The sequence below is a fragment of the Xylona heveae genome, assembly GCF_001619985.1.
Source record: "Xylona heveae TC161 unplaced genomic scaffold L228scaffold_5, whole genome shotgun sequence".
Classification (NCBI taxonomy): Eukaryota; Fungi; Ascomycota; class Xylonomycetes; order Xylonales; family Xylonaceae; genus Xylona; species Xylona heveae.
In genome coordinates this window covers 1,418,705-1,442,955 of record NW_017264197.1, presented here as the reverse complement: position 1 = coordinate 1,442,955, position 24,251 = coordinate 1,418,705, and the positions used below count along the sequence as shown (strand labels likewise).

Sequence of the window (24,251 nt, the reverse complement as noted above, 5' to 3'; positions counted from 1 at the left end):
TGTTGTAAAAAAAAAAGAAAGCTCTACTGTAACCCTTGTTATCCAGCTACTCTAATACTCGAGTTGGATAACAACCCTACCATGCTTGAGCTCTTCCCTTCTCTCGCGTGACACGCTTTGCACTAATAGGTATAGTTCCCTTCCTCCCGACCACTCCCCATCATCAATCGCGTCATCTATTTTTGTCTCCCAAAATCCACTCTTCCGGTCATACGCGCTCTCCGGCTTTGCCCACCTCCAGACGAGTACTTGGCTGCCGCCGCTGCTGCCGCTGCTGGTGGCGGTGTTGGTGGTGGTGGTGCCGCCGACGTCGCTGTGATTAAAAAGCGCGTCGGGGGCTGTACCCAGCACCGAAATGCTAAATAGCTGAATCTGAATCGATAGGCTTCCTGTGGATGATGAAGAACCACGGCCGCTGCTCAGATGATGTAAATTTTGCAAAATGGAGGATACAATGTAGTCTTCCGCTGTAGTCGAAGCTGGATGCCAAGGTTCTTGTTCATCACTGCTGTCGTTTGTTGTCGCTTTTGTGTTCTTTGTGTGTTTTGTTATGTGTCTTGTGGGATCTTGTGTTGGATGACTTGTTGGATGTTTTGTGGGCCTTGTGGGGTTGGGATGGGTAGAGATAAGTGTCGTAAGGTACGCATGCAATCCCTCCGCGTCGTCCACTATTTTCGGAGGTTTGGTTTTGATTTTTGCATCTGGTTCAACGTCAGGTATACTAAAAGTCCCTAGTTTTTGGAAACCTCGTATCAGCCGGAGACTGCTGACGCTGAGACTGCACGGTATAGCTAGTGAAGTAGCTGCCGTTGCTGCTGTCTCTTCTGCCTCTTCTGCTTCTGCTTCTGCTTCTGCTGTAGTTGTCATCGTTGTTGTTTGAGTAGTAGGAAGAGGAGGAAAGGTAGAAGAGCCTGGCCCCGGTCCCGGTCCCGGTCCTGCATGTCCTGGACTCCAATAATGAAGTACAGTACTTGACTCACTTGGCCTCCTCGACCAACTTGGTCCGCCCTCCTCCTCCTCCTCCTCCTCCTCCTCCTCCTCTTTATCGCCAACAATTACACCGACAGCAGCACCAGCAGATGAAGAAGAAGAAAAGGTAGCACCACCAGCAGCAATGGCAGCAGTAGTCGTAGAAGAAGTAGTAGCGGTAGAAGTATGTCGAGTTGTAATACTAACAAGCATGCTATGCAGATACCGACACGCTTCCATATCGACATCTATCGCTCGATGGTGTTTTGGTGTTGGCCATTTTATAGGCGATTTGCATTTCTTTTCACATATCTTTTGGAAAAACGAGTTAGCAAAATGATACGACCTTGGTTCAGCGGAGTAAAGAATAAAAAATAAAAGATAGAAAATAGAAAATAGAAGCTGGACTTACATCCTCTGCCTCCAAGACATGACTCCGTAAGTCCTCTAGTAATCCTGGCTACGCTGGGTATCCTGGATCTCCTGGGTACGTAGGGTACGCTGCGTACTCTGCGTACGGAGGCGGTGGACCGCGAATACTGTGAATACTATGATTGTCCATTTTATCAGCCATCAGCCATCAGCCTTGACGTGTATTCCACCTCTACACACGGGAATTGACACGCTCGACACTTCACGCGTAACTTGAGAAACCCCGAAACCGGAAAAAAAAAAAAAAAAAAAAAAAAGAATGGGATTGATGGATAGAGGGATGAAGATGAAGAAGAAGAAGAAGAAGGAGAAGGAGTAGATTATAAAAGGATGTAGCAGATGTGAGTAAATGTATATACAAGCTTAAACCACCTAACTTGGGTAAAACTACCGTACAAAACCCAAGGTTAGTTGTCAACTTTCCAGTTGGTATCGTGATGCGTACTAGCCCATAACAGCTGACTTACTCTCTCGGAAACCAACATGATGTAACTGACCATACAAAGTCATACAAAGTGACTGAAGACACAAAACAAAATACTGGAAAGTAAAGAGTTAGTGAAATAGATATTAGGAATAATCGACATATGCATTGGGCGACGACCTCATGCGTCGACTCATGCATTGTAATACAAGCTAGTTTAGGTAGGTATAATTCTACCAAGGAAAATGTACAGTCCAAGTGTACAGTCCATGCAACACCAATCCAATAACGTCCCACGGAGTATCTTTAAAACCAAAACGAGAAAACCACCAAAGAATATACAAAACACGAGACATGCCGACATGATCTCGTCAGAGAAGCCTCCAGGCTCTCATCTAATAAAACGCCTGATCCTGCGAAATGCCCGAAAGTATAATGCACCATGTAATGAAGTAGACGTCCGTGAAATGCAAACACGGATACTTGAAATCAGCGTGGTTAAGAGAAATAAAAAATGGAACGATCATCTGAATGAATCAAAGTCGCCGCCATTGTCGCGCTTGCCGCCCAGCCGCCGGAGCATGACACCGAGCCCGGCATCGACCTCGTGGGCGCGGTGTACAAAGAAGAGTTGTAGTTTTCCCTTGATCGAATTGAGTCGGAAGCTCGAATGGGATTTCTTTGCCTTGAGGATGCTCAAGGTGCGGCGGACCCCACCGGCGGTATTGGACTTTTCGACCCACTCAAATGCTCTCGGAATCATGCCGGCTTCGTAATTGAAGACGGATCGTTCGAGGAGTTCATTGTTGATAGGGTTGCTCTGGTGCGCCAGCTTGGAAATGTACTTGCAAACCTCACCGGCGTCACACATGGCTTGGTTTCCGCCCATCGCTCTAAGAAGGGTCAGTCAGTCATTGCGAAAACAATAGGGACGAAAAAGAGATGGTGAAGACAAACCGAGTCGGAAGCATGGGGTGGAAACAATCTCCAATAAACCAAATTCTAGGATGGCCCTTCTTTGGGTTTCTAGAGTTGACCGAACCACCGCCTGAGCGTTCTCGCCAGTCTAGGGTCGGACTACAGCCGACTCGACCGTAGAATTGATACAGTTCCTCGCGTGAGACTGAACGGATAATCTCGTGTCTGTAACCATGGTAAGCAAAGAGCCACTAATCCAAGGTGCGGCAAGGGAACAATATCCAACGAAGGAAAATCGTATACGTACACTGAAGGATCCCAATGCCGGATGGTGTCAATGAGACGTTCGACCGGATCGTCGGCCTCGAGGTTCTCGGGGACTCGGTCAGTGGGCATGTTAATGTTCCACATGAGACTTGCAGCTTTCTCGTCGAAACTCAAGTCGGTCTCATCACTCGAGCATGAGTCGAGTGATCGCACCGAGACCTGCTTCACGGATGACGTTGTTGCTCGCTCAAAATCTTCAAAGTTGGGCGCTAGATGAGCGGGACGCGGAGCCCGTCTCTTGAGCTTATCCGGCAGATACGCCGAGGCTATAAAGACAACGCCGTCGTCTTCAATCACCAATGGACCCGCACGAAGTTGATGAGGAAGTCTTCGGAGCGTCTCCTTGGGAAGTTGACCTTTGGCCAAGAACCCACAACGATCCCGTTTATCCACAATGTTGTCAGGGCCGGCTTCAGTATTAATCTGTAAATGTCTCAGTCAGACAAGTTCCTACTTTAGCCATGCTGTGAAAATCTCACCTTTGATCCTGAACCATCTGCTGCAACGAGCATATCACCCTCTGCCACAGTTCCGTCCTCAAAAAAGGCATGAACCTTGTCCATGCCATCCGGGCCGCGGACAATCTCTGAATAAAGATATTTCTTCTCGTATCGAATGACATTCTGCTTGATCAATGGCTCTGCCAGAGCATCTCGCAAGATGACACGGCTAATCGGTGCGCTTCTGTGGTAGGGTTGGCTCTTGCCATTGAAACCTCGAAGCGGGGTGAGATCGGTGCTGTAGAGAATGGGCGTCGTATAGACTTGTCCACCGCTGCGTCCAAACTTGCCAATAATTTCTCGACAAGCCGTCTCACTGAGGCAGGTATGCAGGCCGGAGAGCGCCATGGCGCCAAGACGAATCTGATATCCTTCGCGCTTCGAATAGGCTACATCTCGTTCGAACACTTCCACGTCGACATTGTTCTTGATGAGGCCATTGGCCAAGAGTGATCCGGCGAGTCCACCCCCGACAATAATAACCTTGAACGGCATGATGACCGATGATGATCTCTCAGATCACCAAAACAATTGGGTTCGTCAAAAGGTAGCGGTGACAGGCAGTTTCAATGCCCCGGGACGTTTGTTTACTCCTTGTTTCGTGGTCAATTGGTTTCTATCACTCTATAAGAAACAATGACGGCAAGTCGAGATGGAGATCACATTCGGGGGATATTCAAAAAAAGCGGGCCGAGGAACTCGAAATATTTGGGGTCTTGGGAATATCAAGTAATGGACATGGGGGAGGGGGGATTCATTAAAAAGCAACAAAAGAGGCCGAAACCAACATGACACACACGCAGACACGACGGCCAACATTCCATACTCGTTCGTCGGGGATCCTCCGTCCTTGCAATTATTGTGGGGACGAGCAGCAGCGTCCCCATCGGGCACGCGACGGCCATAGAGTAAGTTATACGGTCCAGTTCCTGCATGCCGATCGTAGACGATGCGATGAGGGCCAGAACCGTGCCACGCCATTGCCAGGCCCAGTAGGCAATGTGTCGCATGGCTTCATCGACCCGAGCCATTGCTGTCTTGGAGATCCAGTTCCATCCATGCTCGGTCCGGCATTCCGGGAAATCAGCGTTGCGGGCGAGAGAAATTTTTCCTGCTCAGTCCATGCTCGGCGTGATCTCTGAGCATTGGCTGACCAGGGCCAGTGACGAAGAGTGAAGCCGAAAGGAGTGCGAGTGGGGAGTGGTGGAAACGAGTAGGGACGACTAAGGGTCGTGGTGTGGATGAAAGTCGCGGCAGTGGAGCGGGAGGGGGGGCGTTCCCAAACGAGTTTCCTTTGCCAAAGCTTGGAGGAGCACCGTTAGTTTGCCCGTAGTGCGCAATATAGCTTGGGATAGTGTCATTGCCCGTCGTTATGGTTCCGTGACGTCGGGTCGACCCATCCACGAACCTTTTTTGTCACAGACAAGTGAGGAGTAGGAGAACAGACCCTCTTGTACCTCTGTACTGTAATCAGGCGAGCAGCCGGCTCAAAGAAAGGCGAATGAGAGCAAAGTAAAATGCGAAGGATAATACTCCGTACCCTCCGTGCAGTAATAATGCCATGGGTCCACCAAACTACCGGGCTCAGGATATCTTCCCCCCAAGAAAGACCAGTCACGGATGGGACAGGCGCCCCTTCAAAAAGTGAAGAACTTGAGAGACTCGGCTCTGGGTCGAATGACCGGATACAAACCTTGGTCGGCCAAAGCAGCAGCCCTGCCGAATCATCCTCAAAACTCACTTTTTCAAAAGCCACAAATCACATCATGCATAATCGTCCCTGCAGAATAAAGCCACTGCCAGGGCACGGGCATCATTATTGACATGGCCAATGTCCAGTGCACGAGTCCTTGAGATGGGCGCTTTGTTTCAACCCTAGTATATCCAATCCACGCTGCAAGACATTAACCTTTGGCGCGGGTACCTTGGCCACAAAAGACGCCTTGAAACGCAACGAGAACAAAGCATCCGGCCAAACCATTCCCTTATGCCCGTCCAAAAAGAGGACAGTCGGGGAAGCTATCGGTAAACAGGGTTAGGACGGTGATTGTACTCCGTAATTTGTCGACCAAAGAGGTCATCATCGTCAGATTATTTCGAACGTGTCGCCAGCTTAACCTCGGTCCCACATCTTTTTAGACAACAACCAGACCGTTAAACGTTAGCCAAGCCTTGGCACAATTCAAAAGCGCACTGGCTGAAAAGGGAAGAGAAAAAAAAAAAAAAAACACTTGACGAACAAAGAAGAAAGAGAAAAATAATCCCCGTTCAGGGATACCATGGGCCTCACGCCCTGTTCCCTGGATGGGGCGGGTAGAAGGTAAACGGGCCTAAAGTGTCCCCTGCAGTAGTCGACACGCGTCCTACGATGTATATGGAGCGTACTGTACTCGTTTGGTGATGGTAGACAGGAAACCCCCCAGTCTAGCGAGCTCAGTAGCTCTCCGTGCGGGAGTTGGGTAACCGTTGTAGTCGACGGCGCCCTCTGACAATTTGGATGCCTTAACCGTAATAGCGAGTTGGCCTGAGGCAGACCAACAGACGATAGTGGGGACGTAGAGAACCCTTTCGCTGCGGTTTAGTGAGGCTTTAGCGTTTGCTCTCTAGTTCCCAATGGCTCAACGGTTTCCGCCGACTGGCTTCCGTAAACCCGCCCCGTCTGGCTTCACTTAACCTCTCGTTGGCTCAGTTGAGCGACAAATAAGAGAACTACTACCGACACAATCCCTGGTACTGCAATACCTGGTTTGACGAATCGGTAGAGAAGAGTTGCATGATGAGCAGCGAGGAAGGGAGGTCGGGGAAAGGTGAGAGAAATTGAGAGAATGCGCAGACAAGGTGGGGCGGGCAACAAGCAAAATGGGGCCCGCCAAGGGAAAAGTGTCAGTCAAAAGCATGACAGGTACCTAGGTTACCGCACGAGGGGAATTAACATAACGAATGCCTCGGTAAGCTTACCCATCTGCCAAATGTCAAATGCCAAGGTTGGTGTGCTCCGTAGCCGAGCCGAACCTTTTCCTTGGGCACAAGTCTCTTTTTTCTTTTCTTCTCCCTCTCCCTTCTTCCGAACAACGTCGTAGCTGGCCATTATGAGCAGACATGATACGGAGCAGATTCTACAAACGACGTATACGTGTATAGCACTGTAATCCATCGGCACCGCAAGTATCATATATGACAGATCATTCATCACCTACCCTATACCTAAGATAATTCACCCCAACGTCGGGATGAAACACCGCGCTCGCCGCCGTTGCAAACGAAAAATCTCCGTGTTCAGAGACTTTTCCGCACAGACAGGCAGAGCACCTCCCTCCTCCATCCATACTGTCTGTGCCTCTTCTTTCACCGCCGATCACTGATCCCATGTGCAGTAGTAATCCTCCGCCCTGGACTAGAGTCTAGATCGTACAGTATTATTTATACTACGATCTGAGATGGGGGCAAGGCGGTGGCCGTCTCCGAACTCGGAACCTTCCGACGGTAGGTATTTTGCTTCTGCAAGACAGTACCTACCAAACGTTCCGTCATGTTTTTGTCACGTACTCTGTCTCGAACTCGATTGCACCCAACCGAAAAAACTCCGACATACATCTCCTAGGCCTAGTAACATTGCTTTTGACTCATTTAATTTCTATTCACCCGCAAAATGCTTATCCTGAACATGTAACATACTTTGTACCTCTGTGGGTACAAGATATGTAGGGAAAGATGGAGATGCTATCTGAAGGAAACATGAAAAAAGAAACGAAAAGATAACCACCGAATACGAAGAAAAAATACCCATGCACCGGAACGTGATATACTTTATGCAGTGACAAGGAATAAATCCTCACGAGTGGGCATAAACTGAAGACATTGCAAAGAGGCGCCGAATAGGGAGTCGAACCGTAAAACCTTACCACACTGTAAACCTAGTCTGCTCGGCAAACGCACACCCCTTTGGGGGCCGTGCAGCCCTGCTCGATGATCCACACGGCTCGGGAACAAAGGAGACATGTTCCCGGCAGTAGAGGCGACAAGGGGAGGCAGTGAGCGACGGAAAGGGAGGCACAGCGGACAGGGCAGACAGGGCCACAACTCGATCCTGGTTCCCCTCTAACTTAGCATCGTGTCCCATCGTCAACACACGGGCAAGATCTCTTGAAAATGTATGCCAGATCCCAGAGTGTGGGAACAATTGTTCAGAGGCGGAAATTGCATCTTACGGCTATGATTGCTGGACCCGAAGTAAATCGTTGCATCTGAGATCCGGCCGACAGATCCATGTACCGATTGCACCCATGTTCGTTTAAATGGACCAGGAGGTGTGGGATAGACAAAGAAAGAGTGGAGTATGACAGTGTAAGCAAAATGGATGTTGGTCTTGGAAATGGATTCGTCTATGGGCATTTCTTTCAATCATCGTTCAAACTCGACGACCTTTTGCGTAGCCGAGCTGGCACTTCTCCGCCGAGACGGTTCTGCAGGTAGGTCCAAAATATGAGATGATGACTGAGGTGCCGTCACTTCTCCCGTAGACCCGCTTTCGCCAATGCCTCCAAACTCCGCTTCAGCTCCTTCAAGGAGATCCCGATCGCGTTCCATGACGCTTCGCGTCTCTGCATCGCCGCGGGAGCCCAACGACACTTTACCTCCTTCCTCAATTTCTTCCTCTTCGTCCTCTTCATCTCGGCCAAGAGCATTGCGTTCCATTTCACGTTGCGCCTCGTCCATGCGTTTTCTCACTTCGGCCGCCACCCGCATGCCATCGGTCACGAGGTTATCCAGCATACCTCGCAAGCCTTTGCCTGGTGGAACCATTCCTCCAGTCACAGGCGACCGAGATAGGGGTGTAGGTATGTTGCCTACACGACCTCCGGATACGCTTGCAAATGTGGTGAGCTTCGAGGACGAGACGTCTTCCATGGGACGTTCAGAGAGCTGGAATGAATCGGGGAAGAATGACTCAAAGAATCGCTGAAGCAACTCATCAGCGAGAATGACCATTCGGAAGGTTGGAAGTATGATGTGAAGCGGATTTGCCGGATCAAGTGCAAGATTTGCAGAATTTTGATTCGCCCTTGTCGCTTCAGATAATTCAGACTGGTCTGCCGCTGCTTCAGAACTCGAGCTTGCCTTTTCCTGGGAATCACCTTCACCCGTGGAACGGTTTCCACTGGCATCATCTAGATCTAAGAGATCTTCCTCATCCTTGCCAATGCTAAATGCAGCTAGACCATCATTCATATCATTGACATTTGCGCTGGTCGAATTTGTAGCTTGTTCGTGTGAGCGATCCGGATCAGCGTATTCAAAGCAACGACGAATGAAGGCGCTGACGCTGTTCAAAAACCTTTCGTCAATGTTACCCAGTGCTTGATCATCAAGGCCATTGTCGAGATCACGATCGGACTCCCCAGGCACTCCAGTGGGCGCAGGAGTCAAAAGTCCTTGCAAGCCACGCCTCGACAAGAACAATAATGCCTCGGAGATGCGTAGTATTCCTTCTCGGTCAACTTTTCCATCCCCATCGTCATCGTAGAGATCAAAGAAATAGCTGATGCTCGCGAGAATATCTCGCGTACCCTTAATCTGAGCGAAACCTGCCACCACATTTTGCAAGCTCAGGGCTCCGGTCTTGTTCACATCCCATTTCCCAAAGAGTCTTTGCACGAATTCATGATCTGCCGGTTCTGGATTTCCAGCACCCCAGGGCGAGAGTGATCGATTTCGGCCCTTGAGACCTCCACCAAACGAAGAGAATGGCGACTTTTCAGAAGCCAGATTATTTTGAGATGGACTCGGTGTATCGGAGATGGCCCATGGCGCGATGCCGGCTAAGAACTCTCGGAAGGCGTCATAGTCCATCAAGGTCGCACTAGGGCCCAGCCCAACTCTTCCCTTTTCGACTTCTGTATTGCCACCGACTCCAGTAACAATTTCATTGGCCTCAATGTTACCAGACCTTGCTCGTCGCTCGGTCTCGTCTCGAATCATCTGCATCCGCTGTTGTCGCTCGTAGAGAACGCTATAAAATCTATCGTAGAGGAAGCCCAGATCGTCTTGACTGAGGCGCTTGCTGTCCGGACCGAGATTTCGTATTGATGTTCGTTTGGCAAAGCTTTCAATATTGTTCAGAACTGCGTCCTTGTGCTTGGCCCGCTGCTCTGATATGGTGTGTTGCGTAATGTTGGAGAACTCCTTGAAAGCAACAACCATCAATTCCTGGAATTTCGTCACGGCTCTCAGTCTCTCATTTTCCGAGCGAGGATGAGCAGATTCGTTGAGGCGAGAAAAGTACGATTTCAGAATTGAGATAAAGGCCCCGTCGTCCGTAGCATCAAGCAGCTCCTCGCCGTTGATGCGAAGGATCGCTAAGCCAACTTGAAACAGGACCTTGGGTCCTTCCAAGAAGAACACATCAAGAACGCGAAAGGCGAAAATGAGAGGCATGGAGTTTATGTAGAGCGAGAGGAACCAGGGTAACGAGACCACAGATAGTTGCACGTCAGATTTGACGAGGTGGTCCCATAAAATCGGCATCGTCTTCTCCACGAGCGACTCAAATACTCGCTGATCGAGTAGGGTCCCGTACATGGTGGTAGAATAATACCCTGGAAGAAGTCTGTCACAGAGCACAGAGAGGAGAAAGAAAGCTTGGGACTCGGACATGTAGCTGTTCGTGGGAGAATTAGCATCTGCACGACGCGGGGAGATTAAGGCTCTACAAACATGAGAAGTGCTGCTACGACAATATTCATTGCCTGGCAGTATCCAACTTGTTCATTGGTCCAACTATACGCCGTCAAAACTCTTCGCAGTCGTCCAATTCCCTCCTCGCTCTGAAAACCAGGATATTCTGGAAGACTTCGATTCAGATCTTTTTCAATCTCATCAATGGCCAGCGAAGTCCTCCCAGAATACTTTAAGAGCGTTTCGGAGTAGAGCTTTGGATCCTGGAGCCTGACGAAAAAGGAGCCCGAGGCGAGTTCCCAAATTTCACCCCGTAGCCTGTTTGGAAGACCAACCCGGATAAGTTTATGGAATGTGGATTGCCGAATTAACGTGGCATTACGACCGTTTTCTAATTATCCCACGTCAGCAACGCATCTTTCAAAATTTGTTAGTCGGGAAGGCGATGCCTACCTCGCAAATATTCCCCCCAGAGTCTCATCTTGCTCCGATCTCGCAGCTTGCGAGCATCACCGGGATACTTGAAGACCATTCCCAGCCCCGCGTCAGGAGGTTCACGTGCGGTTGTGTCATCCTTGGCTCCATCTTTTGCTTTCTTTGGTTCATTGGAGAGGAGATACTCTGAATAGCATTCAGCAACAACAGCTTTGAGGTTCTCGACCTCTCGGATTCCCTCTCTGAGCCCCTTCTTTAGGCCGTCACAAAATTTTTCACATGCTTGACGACTCCCCGCGAGCTGTATCGTAAACCTTTGAGGCTCAGAGGCTGCGTTGCTCTGCCCGGCTGAGGTGAGGCCATTCCAGGTTGTGATATTCAGAGCAAACATATAACTTTGGCTATGAAGCCTTTCCACGCGTCGAATAGCGCAAAGTGGAAGGGTGAACCCATTGCCTGCTGGCCCTTCTCCATGTGTTTGTCCGGTAAACCCACTTGATGAGCCCAGACTAGCGGACGGTAAGAAACTTGTCGGCTGCGTTGAAAAACACAGGAAGCTTTCGCTCAGATGCAGCTTTCCTGGATAATTATTTCCCCGATCACGGTCTCGATCGTAATCTTTCTCAGTTCGCGGCTTGTTTGTTGAGCTGGTGGAATGCGGAGGCGGGAGGGTTAGCTCTGCAGTGATCTCTTGCAGAGGGTTTTGGGAATCGGGCAACCGAAACTGATGACGGAATAGAGCGGATTTGGAGGGCTTTCGGTCAGAGCTCCCAGGGACAGGAGCAGACGATGGATCAACGAGGGATTGGGCCTTCTGGACGAGAGACGATATGCTGAACATGATGGGCGCTTCTCACGCGCCCGCAAGCACGGATGCGAATGGTCTTGACTATCGTTGGGATGTAGACCTCTAGTTCAATCGACAGCTCTTGTTTGCATGATATCAGAGGTCAGGGTACGTCAATGATTGAGTAGATGTTTCACAAGAGACCTCCCACTGTCCCCTTTCCTCGCAAGCCAATCAGAAGCAAAGCGGAAAAGTGTGAGGTATCTGCATTCCTGGGGCAGAAGAGTTGCTATCGTCTGTTCGAGCTTTGGCCGACCGACGTAAGGTACGCGATAGACCCGAGCTACGGTAGGATTGATGTACGTACGCAAGCGACGGTGCGTGGTTTATGCTCGTTCTGAGAGAGAGAGCAAAACATAAGAATATTGGGCGCACAATGATATACGTTTCCAACAATTTGTTGAGCAACAGAAATTATAGAAACTGCCAGCAATATAATACTGCAAATGTATGAACGTCAACTCTCCAGCTCAACCTTGAGGTCACTCCAGTCGGGATAACGGCTATGGCGTCGAGCCTGAAAGTAGTAGTACTCTACTCTGACGAAAATTATGCCCTTCTAGAGGTAGTTGTACTTGCTTTTCAGCTGTGGTTATGCTGGGGACAACCCCACGGAGATTTCTCCGACTTGCCCCACGAATATATTTAGAAACATCTCACTTCTTCAACCCGCGATAAATATCAATTCAATTATTCCACCTATAATATTCTAGATTAATTCATATTTACGCTGTTGATATGAAATATTCAGTTAGGTTTGTTTGCTGTTTTTTTTTTTTTCCTCCTTGATTAGGGAGATTTTAATTAACAAATGTGCGTCTTATACCATAAATATCATGGTAAATATGTATTACTTCAAATATATTTCTGAGAAGCATAGATCCATATGCTTAAGACATCCAAGGGAGAAAATAAATATATGTCTCCACAGTCTAGATCATATAAGTAACTAAAGCATGCCAGAGACAAATAATTCTATGATGCTTTACATTCCAAAATCCGGAGTTGAAAGCGGCCTACCTGCCGTCTATACAGACATTATCCGTTCAAAAATTACTCAGTGTAGATCTCTACCCGTTCAAAAGCACAGTACAGCTATTATCTTATCTGCTTGGATTAGCTTTCGATTTGGAAAAAATAGCTCGGACCGGATGAGGGTGGTTCTTTTGCGCCAATCCATCTATGCATAAATTCAGCGATATCTGCATAATTGTGCAAGGTACGAATAACGTGCACAATAATTATACTGACAACTTGTTTACCCCTTTCCCAAAGCGTAACCATAACGGTGAATAAAGACCATGGTGGCATATTCATGGTGGCATATTCAATTGATCTACCCAGTTTGGTCTGGTCCTTTTTGCACGATTCACACTTAGTATGGCTTTTCTAATTGAATGTAAACCGGCCTATTATTCATCATTTCCAATGGACACCTTAAGTACGCTGAAGCCACGTCGGTGCATACCTGGCTAAGAATACCTGACTCCGAGATAAAACAAGCTATAGACCTACATCGGTCTTACTTCCCCAAGCCAAATGCTTTGCTTCAATATTTTAGCTATATTAATTTTTAATTTGATCGAGGTTCCTGAACTCTCATCAGCTTCGACTGGCTTGCCAAGATGGGCACTCAGAACAGACAAACAATATCCGAAGGTGTCGCGGCTTTTCTAGAACAAAAGAATCTATTATCTCCAATCAAAGGGAACAAGCGCAAGATCTCTCCTCTGGTAATAATGTCACCTACTTCAACTATATCCAATCAAGCCTTTTCACAACCATCACATAACACTGTCACTTCTCGTGATTTCAAAGCATCATGTCTGAAGATTGAGACAGACGAAGTGGAAATACCTGCGGACTTACATAGTCAAGAGACCTACGAGTTCATTGGCTTCAAAACTGCCGCGGAAATGTGGCACAACTATTCTACTGCTCTTGCTGCCATGGATGATCCGTATTTCCGTGAACATGTCGCTATCGGCGAGGTAGATTTCCTTGATTTTGCGCTCTCAAGGATCACCATGCTCGGGCCTGGCCCAACGAGCTCCTTGGATGACTGGAGTGGCCATCTGGACCGCTTGGGAATCAACTCGACGCTCAAGGAAGCAATTCTGATGCCTGAATTTGAAGGCATCAGATGTACAGCCAGCTGTGAGTTCTGGGTGTTGGATGCGGCACAGGCTGCTTTCGAAGTAGTCGAAGCCCTTGACGAGACTGTAAAAGATCTGGTCATCCATATGCAAGAGATGGATGAGACGTCGGACCATTCTGCAGAGAACGAAGCTGCTGAGCAAAGGTCATCTGCGCCAATTTCGGCGGAAGACGTTGTTGCGCCAGAAGTCGCACCTAGCGACACTACTCTTTGGCGTGCAGAGCATGGATATAGATGCAAATTGCTCTGCAATAAGGAGACGCGGCGACTGGAGCTGGGTAAAATTGCCACGGTGGAAGGAGACTTTGGCGGACTTATAGCATTCAGCTATTTTACTCCACAGAAAGAGACTGCAGACCTGTACGCAGCGTGGGGTAAGCATAAGGTACCTCTAGATGATCTGCGAATTGTACAAGTTGATATTCCGGAAAGTTTGGCCAGAATTCTGTCTGTCAAATATCTCTGGTCAGGCTCTCAAGAACAGTCCTTATGGAACGAGTGGAGAGAAGTTGCTCTCCTCTCGCGAAGAAGAAAGGGTTTCCTGGATGAACTTGAACACATCCATGATAAAGACTTAATTATTGGTCATGTGGCTAGCGGCCTCAACATCGAGTTCTTGAGAATGAATGACCCAACCGAGATCAAGGATAAACAGGTTTTGAAGGTAGAGATTGATGGCCAGGAGAGGAAGGCTATCCAATGGGGCTTTCACCATAGGTCGTTTGCAAAAGTGGAGGATGCTACAGAAGGAAAGTTCTGGGTGCACCGCGTTGGTGCTTTGAAAGCTCCCAAACAAGCACAGCATTAACCAAATGATGAGAGGCAAAGAGAACCGCGCAATTCAATTTCTGTGATGCTTGCACTCCTGATTATTGTAACCTGCGCACATGGCTAGGATATTTATTGGCCTTCAGAACCGAGATTTTGCTCCCGCTTTGCATCACTTAGTTAACTACCTAACACAAGAGAATTATTGCTCCTTGAATATTAGAACCATTGAGCTCCTTTCGAAGCTGAGACTGACCAGAATGTATTATTCGTCATGCTGAAACAATAGAGTAATGACATGACTCTCTAGCTCTATTCGCAGTCAAACTCAAGTCACTTACTATTGTATTCAGAGCCGTGAATTCGTCAATAGCTCTATTCGGCCGAGCATCCCCGCATCTCGGCCGGTATTATTTCAAAACACGTACGTAATAAAATGGACAAGCGAGGATATTCACTCAATGATGGTCAATGGTACAATACTCTGCCGGAACTTTTTCCGATAGCCACTGGGTGAAGTGATTAAGTCATTGTCCTTCTCGAGAATGACGACAAGTCTACCACGAGATGTAGCTTCGATTGAGAAATTAAAGCAAGGTAGCTTTGATGAACCAGATATGAGAATAGCTTCGAACCTGTGATTGAGAGTGAGCAGTCATCAAGTAAGCGTAGCAAAACATCAAAACCTATTCATTAATAGAGAGGCTGGGGTAATAGGGCCCCATGATCGCTTAGACGGGAAGGACGGGCCCCGTAGAGTCAGAATGAGCTCCGGTGCCATGCAGGTCAAGCGCGCCTAGCGCACCGCGAACCACAACACCGGCAACATTCACGTATATTTCCCGATTAGGCAATATCGAACCAAAACTCGGACTCAGATGCCCCTCATCTCACTTACCGACGAATAGTTGCCAACGTATCATTTCTGCTTCAAATCGATCGATAAAATATTCGCAAGATAGCCTGTATCGAGGAGTAACTTGCCTAGAAATTTGAGTGGAATTCGTAGCCATCTTGCCCTTCAAATGCGGGAGAATAAGAGCAGCCCGTCACTCGAAATGAAAACCAGAGTAGCCAGTTCCTTCCGCAGGGAGCTCATATTCACCACTGTCGGCCCCGACAACGCCCTTCTCAAGCGAGACCAGCCACTTTTGCCTTCAAAAGCACTCCTTCCTCTCTCGTCTCCCTTCTTCTTTCTTCCACCTTCTCTCCATCCACATCTTTCTTTTCGTCAGCGAGGAACAGCTTTACCGTGGTTGATCTTTGATCTTTCTCGTTCGTAACTGTCTGCTCTCAAGCTGATATTCTTTCCATTCGTACCTTTCTCATCTTCACCTGCTTTCAAAAGTTGTCTTTCTCGTCATTGTTGATCTCGCGTTTGAGCTCAGTTCAAACCGATTCTCCGGTGACGGTAAGTCCTTCTGATCTTGATGAAGCTTGTAGCACAGAGCTGACAACTTCGTCCAGATTCGAAATCCTCTTTTCATTCGTACCTCCATCTTCTCATTTTCATCAGCTTTCCAAAGCTGCCCTTTTTGTCGTTGTTGATCACGAGCTTGAGCTTAGCTCGCAGTGATCCTTTGTAACGGTAAGTCCTCCTAATCTTGACAACGTGTGGAGCAGAGAGCTGACAAGTTCGTCCAGATTCGAAATCCTCCCCTCCATTCGTACTTCCATCTCCTCTTTTCATCGGCTTCGAAAGCTGCCCTTTTTGTCGTTGTTGATCACGAGCTTGAGCTTAGCTCGCAGTGATCCTTTGTGACAGTAAGTCCCCCTAATGCCGATAACGTGTGGAGCATAGAGCTGACAATTTCATTTAGACGTAAAATCCTCTTTTCATTCGCACCTTCATCTTCTCTTTTTCATCCGCTTCGAAAGCTTCCTTTTTCGTCGCTGTAATCTCGCTTTTGAGCTAAGCTCGGAGTGATCTCTTGAGACGGTAAGTCCTCCTGATCTTGACAAAACGCAGAGCAAAGAGCTGACAACTTCATTTAGATTTCAAAATCCCCTTTCCTTCGAGAAACACCCACACACGTCATACTTAGACAGTGCTTGTAAGAGACCTAAAACTCATTAGTCCAAAGTAAGAACGAAGCTGACAAACCCCTGCAGATCCGAACCTCTATTCAAGAAGCTCTTGCTTACCGTCATTCGAAATGACTAGCATGAACATGGACGCTGATGAATTTGCCGCGAACATCTTGCAAGGCATCGAGGAATTCCACATTTCCGAACCATCCTCCCCCGTTCCTAACGAAATGAACGAAGTCGAGATGGATAACAGTCCATTCTCCATGAAAGCCCGTGTCAGCCCCAGCGTTGGCCCTTCCAACGGCGGTAACCTTGCCAATCCGAGCACTGCCAATACCAATGACGTTGACATGGAAATGACTCCGGCCATTCAAGCTGGAAACAATGAAGGTGCCCTCAGTGGCTTCAACCTCGTCAACTTTGCCCCCGCTAGCAATGCTGGCTTTGTCAATCCAGGCAATTTTGAACTTGGCAAGGTCGGCAACGACAATGTTGTCCATACTGGCAATGTCAATATTGGTATTTCCAATCCAGACAATCAGAGCAACGTCACCCTTGGCAATGTTCGTGACAATACTCTCGGTCAGGGCCCCTCTGAGACCGTCAATGATGCCAGCGGCTCCGCCGATACCACTGGTAAAGGCAAGGAGAAGGCCAAAGAGCCTGAGGGAACTGGACTTCCAGCCAACCAACAGTCGATCCCCGCGAGTTATGATGCCCAGGGAGTTCCCATCGAGTCCCGCATTGATCCTGCCCTTTTCGCTTTGGATCTTGGACAACCTGATCATATGGCAATCACTGATGCACAGCTCGAAGAGTTTTTTAAGAGTTCCCGCATCATAGGTACTCCGCCCGCAGTCACACCAGGCCTTCAATCGCCTTTGCTGGAATCAGGTGGCGGTAGATATGAAGTGCCGAGTACCCCGTATGGCTATGGCTATGGCTACTCTGGTTATCCCGATGACGAAGGTCTCCTCGGAGCAGATGGAGCTCCCATTGAGCCGTACCAAACAGCCGCTACTCCCGAATGTGTGGAGGAACGCGAATTCGCGCTTTTCGGTGAAGATGACGTCTTGAACTTTTCACCGCCAATAAGCCGCCCGACCTCGCCCGCGATCCCGTTCACCGAGCAAATCGATCAGGTGCTCCTTCCTGTTACTGAAGGTAGCCAGAATTTGCAGAACTCCGAAAGAGATTTGTACGGCTTGCCGATTCTTGAGGGCCCCGTCGATTTTGACGATGATGGAAAAGTTTATACCTTTGAAGACCTTGCTGAGTTTTCACCCGAACCCGGATCTCTCGAAGAATCCAAGGGCCGTTCACTTGCCGATTGGCTCAATTCTCATCCTGATTTCATTGATAACTTCGCTGTTGAGGAGCTGCCATTGCTCACCGCAGCCGAACTCGACGCCCTTACGCGGGCCAGTGTCAATGCTGCCACTCCCAGTGCAGCCCCCAGAGCCGCCCCCAGTGCGCCTGCACCTATCCCATCTGTTCCGCTCTTCGCGAACGATCCCAACTCAGTTCCCAAGCCGAACAAGGGCGTTCCAAGCATGTTTATGCCGCAGCCGCTCAGTCTTCCGGATACCCTTTTTCTTCCCCCGGCTGCCAACCCCGACTTCAACTTTTTTGGACAAGGAGGAATAAGCGGCAGCGCAAGCAAAGGCAAGAAATTCTTCAAGGACCTAAAGGATAGACCAATTAGAGTCCCCACCGGTGTGAAGCGTCAATCCGCGAACATATTATTCGGCTCTGGCAAAGAAGACCTCGAAAAAGAGGCACAGGAAGCTGCACGGCTTGCCGGGTCGCCTGTCAAAGTGAACAGCGCACCGAAGAAGCCAGAACCCATTTTCAAATTCAACGCACCTCAAACCATCAACTACGCCAGCGAACAAGTTCCTGATCCCACGATCCCTCCGGGATTCGCTTTTGGAGAACCCACCTTTCACCAGTTCCTGAATCTTCCGCCTGAGATGCGAGTAGATGAGCCTCGGAGCATCAAAGTCAAGGAAAGCGATACGACCCTTGTGGTCCTGGGCCCGAACTCACCTCCGCAGAGCACCAGAGACAGATGGCGACGTGAGCTAGCAGAAAAACTAGCGAAAGACAAGGAGCAGCCGAAAGCTCAAGTCGCTACCCATGGCGTCGGAGAGGCCACAGATATTTTCGAAGGCACGCCCGTCAGGGCTAAGGAAGCAGAAGCTAAGCTAGCTGCAAAAGAATTCGAATGGGTACGGGAACGCGAAAGCTTCAAGAAGCAGATCAACAAGTTGGTCGAAGATGGAATTCTCCGAGCCAAGGAGCTCAAGGTTAAAGGAGAGGCTGCAGCTGTACGCGAAAAAGCACGCGCCGAACTCAAAAAGGAGTTCAAAGTCTTGGAAGACGAGCTTAAGAAGGAGAAGAAGGAGCGAGCAGAGGAGACAACGAAGCTCCAGCACGAAAAATCTTTCATTGCCGATCAACTCCAGCGCGAGAAGAAGCGCTACGATGCAAGCGCCGAACAAGCCCGCCCGAAAATCAGGGAAGAGCTTCTCGCCGAACTTAAACCCCATTTTGATGCGGATTTGAAAAGACTTGTAGAAGCCAGTCGCGTCGAAACTGAACGACTTTACAAGGAGAAGGATGCTCAGCTCCAAATGGAGAGACAAGCTTTTCAAGCTGAAAAAGAAGCAGCAATGAACCAATTTGCCGCTCAACGCCAGGAACTCGAAGTTCGAGCCCAATCCGCAGTCGCTGAAGTTGAAGTGTATAGGCAGAAAAGCCAAGAAGCCGAACAGGCATACACTAGCGAGCGAGCGCAAATGGAGAATCAATTCCAATCTATGCTGAAAGAAGAACAGCAAAGGTTCGTCGACTATAAAGCCCAAGTAGAGGCTCACTTCGAAAGTGAAGTTGCTCAACGAGCAGAGAAGAAGGCGCAGGAGGTTCTTGCCACCGCAAAGCCGCTAGAATCGACAGAACAGCTCCAAGCTCAATATGAAGCTGCGATTGCGGAAGCTGAAAAAATAAAGCACCAACTGGCTGTAGCTCAAGAGACAAACCGAAAAGAGCGAGAACAGATTAAAGCTGAGCACGCCACTGAGATGTCAGAGCTCGAAAGCAAATATGCTGAGCTGGATCACTTCCACGATCAGAAGTATGCCGATCGCCTCAAGAAACTCCAAGAAGAGATTGCCACAAAGCAATCTGAGACTGAGGAAAAGCTGAAGGCTGATTACGCGAAAAGAGTCGAAAATGAGCGCCAACAGATCAAGAGCGAGCTCAAAAAGTCTTATGCCAACCGCGTCAAGAAAATGGAATCTGAGAACGCCGACCTCAAAAAGTCCCAGGATCAAGCATTCGACGATCGTCTGAAGAAACTCCAATCGGAATTTGACAACGCTGTCATTTCAACAGTCCAGGAAAAGCTTCGCGAACAGACCGCTGAAAATGATGCAGGTCAAAACAAAGTCGACGAAAAGCTGAAGCTTGAAATCAAAGAGTCGTACGATCGGGAATACCAAGCTAAGCTGAAGGCACTTGAGAATGAATTCGACAATACAGTCAATTCCAAGGTCGAAGAACAGCTTCAGGTGCTCTTCGGTGAAGATACCGCGGATCAGAAAAAAGACGACGGCGAAAACCTCAAGCTTGAAATCAAAGAGTCGTACGATCGGGAATACCAGGCTAAACTGAAAGCGCTTCAGGACGAATTTGACAATACTGTCAATTCCAAGGTCGAAGAAAAGCTTTTCGAAATGTTTGCTGACAATGACGCAGATCGACCAAAGGGCGACGAAAAGCCTAAGCTGGACGTCAAAAAATCTCAGGACAAAGAGTTCGACGATCGTCTGAAGAGCCTACAAGACGAATTTGACAATACAGTCAATTCAAAGGTCGAGGAAAGGCTTCGCGAGCTGTCCGGCGAGGATAACGCGGATCAAAAGAAAGACGACGGCGAAAAGCTCAAGCTTAAAATCAAAGAATCCTTCGATCAGGAGTATCAAGCTAAGGTGAAAGCACTCGAAGATGATTTTGACAGTACTCTCAACTCCAAAACCAAAGCACTTGAAGACGAGTTCGACTCTCAAGTGAAAAAACTTCACGAAAACTTCGATGCCCAAGTGAAAGCACTTAACGATGAATCCGCCAATGCTGCAAAGCAGCTTCGGAAGCAAAAGGCCCAGAATGCCGCAAAGCAGGCCAAGTTTGAAGAGCAATTGAAGATCGAGAGTGCGAACAAACTCGAAGATGAGCGCCAGAAAATTCAAGCCAAGCTTGAATGGATCAATGATCAGAAGTTTAACGTCCGCGTCAAAGAAGTCGAGGAGAACATTGACAAAACCGTCAATCAAAAGCTAGAGGAAAAGCTTCGGGAGCAACAAGCTCAGTTCGATGCACAGCAAGCGGAAAATGAAAAGGAGGTCAGACTGGACAAAGCGCTACAGCTCAAAGAAGAGCGTGAACGGATCGAAGCCGATTTCAAAACAAAACTCGACAATGAATCCAAGCAGCTAGAAGCCAAGTTCTCAGAATCTGTCGATCAAAAAGTACAAGAGAAAGTCAAAGAAAGACTCTCTGAGATCGAACAGCAGCGCAAGCGCGAAGTAAAGCAAGCTAAAGAAACCGAGCGGCAAAGATCGGAAGCAGCTAAAACGAGCGAAAAACAGCTCGAAAAAGCTCTTGAAATGCTTGTCAGGCAGCAAAAATCCATTGAAGAGTTGACAGCTTTGTATGAGGAGGAGGCTGATGAGAACGAGCGCAACGAAACGGAAGCCGAAGAAGCTGAGCAGCAAAGGTTGGAAACAGCCAAAGCGACCGAAAACCAGATCGAAGAACTCCATCAAAAGCTTGCCGCACAGCAGCAATTCATCGAAGAAACGAGAGCTCGGTATGAAAAGGATCTTGAGAAGGAGCGGCGCGAGCGCGAAACGCAAGCTAAGAAAGCTGAGCAGGAAAAGCTGGAATCAGCCAAAGCGAGCCAAGAAGAGCTCGAAGGATTAAATAAAAAGCTTGTCGCGCAAGAAAAATCCAACCAGGATCTGAAAGCTCGATATGAGGAAGAACTCGAGAATGTCCGTAACGGCATCGATGCGACGATCAAGGAAAAAGTCGACGAAGAGAGTCGGCAAATGAGAGTGCTCTACAAAGAAGAGCACGACAGCCAGATACAAAAACTGTCAGAAGAATATGACAGAAAGATTGCTACTGCAAAAGCAGAGCAGAACGATCCACCGGCTGAGAGCATCCCGTCCGACATTGACGGACTTGAAGAGGAACTCGAAGCAGCGTTAATGGAAGATCTGGCTAGAGAAAATGTAGTCGCAGCCGCGGAGACGCAACCGAGCGAAGATTTACCTCCAGTACAAGTTCCCGACACAATCACATCGGATTTCGAGGAAAAGCTCGAAAAGCTGCAAAAGGAAGTCGAACTCATGCAGGCGTTGAATGAAACACTCAAAGGCGACTTGATCAAAGAGAAAAAGTCGATAGAGGATCTCGAAAAGGATCTAACGGAGACAAAGAACTCTACCTCTTACTCAGCACGCAGAAAGCTCCAGCAAAAGTATGATAGCACTGCGAAGAGTCTTGATCAAGCAAAATCGAACCTTCTCCAAGCAAAAGCATCCGAACAGACTTGGAAGGACAAGACCGCTTCAGCTGAGAACAAAGTCGCCAATCTTCGACGTCGCATCGAAGAGTTTGAAAAGGACAAGCAGCAGCGAAGGTCCAAACAGGACGAAATGGCAAAGTCCCTCGAAAATGAGTGGAAAGCCAAGTTGGAGGAGCAGGCGAACCAGCACGCCGAAGAGCTGGACTTCCAGAGAAGAGCGCTCCTGGAAGAGTATCGCGAGTGGGAAGCCACCGCTGAAAGCAAGTTCGCCGGCAAGCTCCGGCAAAAAGAGCAGGAACTTGCAGTTGAATTGGAGGCCATTCGAATGGCAAAAGAAGAAGTGGAGGCGGAGAAGATGACGTGCGAATCGAGAGCATCCAAATTGGAGCTCGATTTGAAGGAGATGCAAGTCGCCATTGCCGACAACGAGGAAGAGATTCTGCAGAAGAACTCTCGACTTGCAGAATTGGAGCAGAGCTCCCGTACCCTTCAGCGCGACGTCACGGACGCCGACACGGCCAACAGGCGATTGCTCCTAGAGGTCAAGGACCTCGCAGCTGCGGTGGATACGAAAGCCGCACAGTTGACAGAGGAGCGAGGGAGGAGCAATCGCCTTGCCGAATGCGCCGAAGAGCTCACATTGCAAATGGCGGAAGCCAAAAGTGAGCTCGAAGCCGCTGAGCACAAGTGCCAGCGATTGGAAGCCGAGTCTGCTGAGACCAGCAGACTGCGGGCTTCATTGACCGACTCGGAACGCGCGGTCGACGAGCTGAACGAAAAGCTCGTCAAGGAAGGCCACGAGGTGGCCAGGCTGCACGAGCAGCTAAGTCTCCTGTCGGAGGAGCAAATTGTCAAGCCACCGCGCTCGCGGGAGCTTCTCCGACGGCTGGCTGCGCCGCTGGAGCGTGCGCTAGGGGAGGACCGATTCCCCCAGGAGTCCACGGACTCTTGGGCCATCTCCCCAATTGCGTCTCCAGAGGCCTCTCGTGAGCCTTCTGAAGCCGGCGACGAAGAGCTGGCAAATCTCTGGGTGTCCAACGACAATGGCGAGACACCCGCAGCCCCCGCCACCGACAACTTGCAGAGTCGGTCCGAACTGGTAGAGGAGCTGAAACTGGAGAGGGAGGCGGTTTTGGAAGAGCTCGGTGCCCTGGAGGCACTGACTCATTCCACCACTCCTGCTACGGGTCTGTCAAGTGACCCATTGAATGGCCAAACGGACGCCATGAGCACCAGCTCATGGCGATGGTGGGTGCAACTATACCTGGAATTTTTCTGGGTACTGGTGACTGCCTGCCTCCCGGCATTCTTTGGACTCACGGAACAGTCCGTAGAGTTACACGGTGGGGTCATCGCCATGTTCGCGATGATCTTTGGCTTTTCGCCACTGATCATCGCATTGGCATCGAGGGTCCAGGCGAGAAGCCACCCTCAACCCATGCGCAAGTCCCTCCAAGTTTGGCACCTCGTGGTGTACTTGGTTCTCGCTCTCTGGTTATTCCAGTGGCGAGCCGCGGTGGTGGAGCGGCGGCTGTGGCTGGAGGCTAACGACCTCACACGGCAGGCCCTCCTACACTGGCGTTACCGGCACACCGCCGGTTCGCAGACTCTGTTGGCCTCGACACTGGCCAAAGTGCCGGAGTTGCTCACGCAACTCTGGTTTGCGGTGTCGAGGTGGTCCCGCCTCCTCTGGGCGTAAGGGACCATGGCAAGGGGGGCTGCTTTTTCCTTTGTTTGGAGTTTCTGGAGTTAGGAGTTTCTTTGTCTTTTTGGGTAGTTGAGAAACTAACAGACGGAATAGTGCTGGCTGCAAAGCCACGCATCATTCAGCGTTAGTTTCTCTTCGGCCGCCCTCACAAAGTCTTGTATCGTCCCTGGCTTTTCTTTTGTTGTTGTTGTCATTTCTTTTCCTTTCCTTTGTACTTTTCACAGCCAGGGAGCACGTCATGTAATAGGAAGGATCTCGTGTTGGCGCATTACTCGTGGTATTTCTATCATTGCCCGTTCTTGCTTTTGCCGCGCTGGGCTCGCAATCTTTGGAGTTTATTCTCTGCATCAAGCGGAGTGAACATGATGGTCAGAGTAAGGAAGGAGCGTTCTTTGGTGCGCGTGTTCGCTGGTACTGCTGATAGCCAGTTTCCCTGTCGGTCGCGGTGAGTTTATCCCGCTTGATC

The 24,251-nt window shown here is 49.1% G+C and overlaps 6 protein-coding genes across 6 annotated transcripts; 1 reads left to right on the top strand and 5 right to left on the bottom strand.

Annotated features, from left to right (window-relative positions):
- Positions 1-20: 20 nt before the first annotated feature.
- On the bottom strand, positions 21-990 carry L228DRAFT_247377 (hypothetical protein). Its single transcript, XM_018332629.1, has one exon. It carries the CDS (start codon positions 865-867, stop codon positions 52-54), a length of 816 nt encoding a protein of 271 aa, XP_018188508.1. The 5' UTR covers positions 868-990; the 3' UTR covers positions 21-51.
- Positions 991-2,348: 1,358 nt separating this feature from the next.
- L228DRAFT_268319 (FAD/NAD(P)-binding domain-containing protein) lies at positions 2,349-4,065 on the bottom strand (the record flags this gene model as incomplete). The annotated part of the gene is made up of 4 exons (XM_018335114.1): positions 2,349-2,718; positions 2,783-2,968; positions 3,051-3,493; positions 3,550-4,065. The coding sequence occupies 4 exons, from the start codon at positions 4,063-4,065 to the stop codon at positions 2,349-2,351; spliced, it is 1,515 nt and encodes a 504-aa protein (XP_018188507.1).
- Positions 4,066-7,971: 3,906 nt separating this feature from the next.
- Positions 7,972-11,521, bottom strand: L228DRAFT_210902 (GTPase-activating protein GYP5; the record flags this gene model as incomplete). The annotated part of the gene is made up of 3 exons (XM_018329873.1): positions 7,972-10,228; positions 10,285-10,636; positions 10,699-11,521. 3 exons carry the CDS (start codon positions 11,519-11,521, stop codon positions 7,972-7,974), a joined length of 3,432 nt encoding a protein of 1,143 aa, XP_018188506.1.
- A 1,631-nt stretch (positions 11,522-13,152) lies between these two features.
- On the top strand, positions 13,153-14,680 carry L228DRAFT_261062 (hypothetical protein; the record flags this gene model as incomplete). The annotated part of the gene is made up of 1 exon (XM_018334305.1): positions 13,153-14,680. One exon carries the CDS (start codon positions 13,153-13,155, stop codon positions 14,491-14,493), a length of 1,341 nt encoding a protein of 446 aa, XP_018188505.1. The 3' UTR covers positions 14,494-14,680.
- An 8,951-nt stretch (positions 14,681-23,631) lies between these two features.
- Positions 23,632-24,251, bottom strand: L228DRAFT_247371 (hypothetical protein). Its single transcript, XM_018332628.1, has one exon. The coding sequence runs from the start codon at positions 23,898-23,900 to the stop codon at positions 23,724-23,726; it is 177 nt and encodes a 58-aa protein (XP_018188503.1). The 5' UTR covers positions 23,901-24,251; the 3' UTR covers positions 23,632-23,723.
- Positions 23,839-24,251, bottom strand: L228DRAFT_139991 (hypothetical protein). Its single transcript, XM_018329167.1, has one exon. The coding sequence runs from the start codon at positions 24,131-24,133 to the stop codon at positions 23,900-23,902; it is 234 nt and encodes a 77-aa protein (XP_018188504.1). The 5' UTR covers positions 24,134-24,251; the 3' UTR covers positions 23,839-23,899.

What these genes read in the sequence shown, in the direction of transcription:
- L228DRAFT_247377 (XM_018332629.1), bottom strand. Translation starts at nt 867, where the DNA reads ATGACAACTACAGCAGAAGCAGAAGCAGAAGCAGAAGAGGCAGAAGAG.
- L228DRAFT_139991 (XM_018329167.1), bottom strand. Translation starts at nt 24,133, where the DNA reads ATGCAGAGAATAAACTCCAAAGATTGCGAGCCCAGCGCGGCAAAAGCA.
- L228DRAFT_247371 (XM_018332628.1), bottom strand. Translation starts at nt 23,900, where the DNA reads ATGCGTGGCTTTGCAGCCAGCACTATTCCGTCTGTTAGTTTCTCAACT.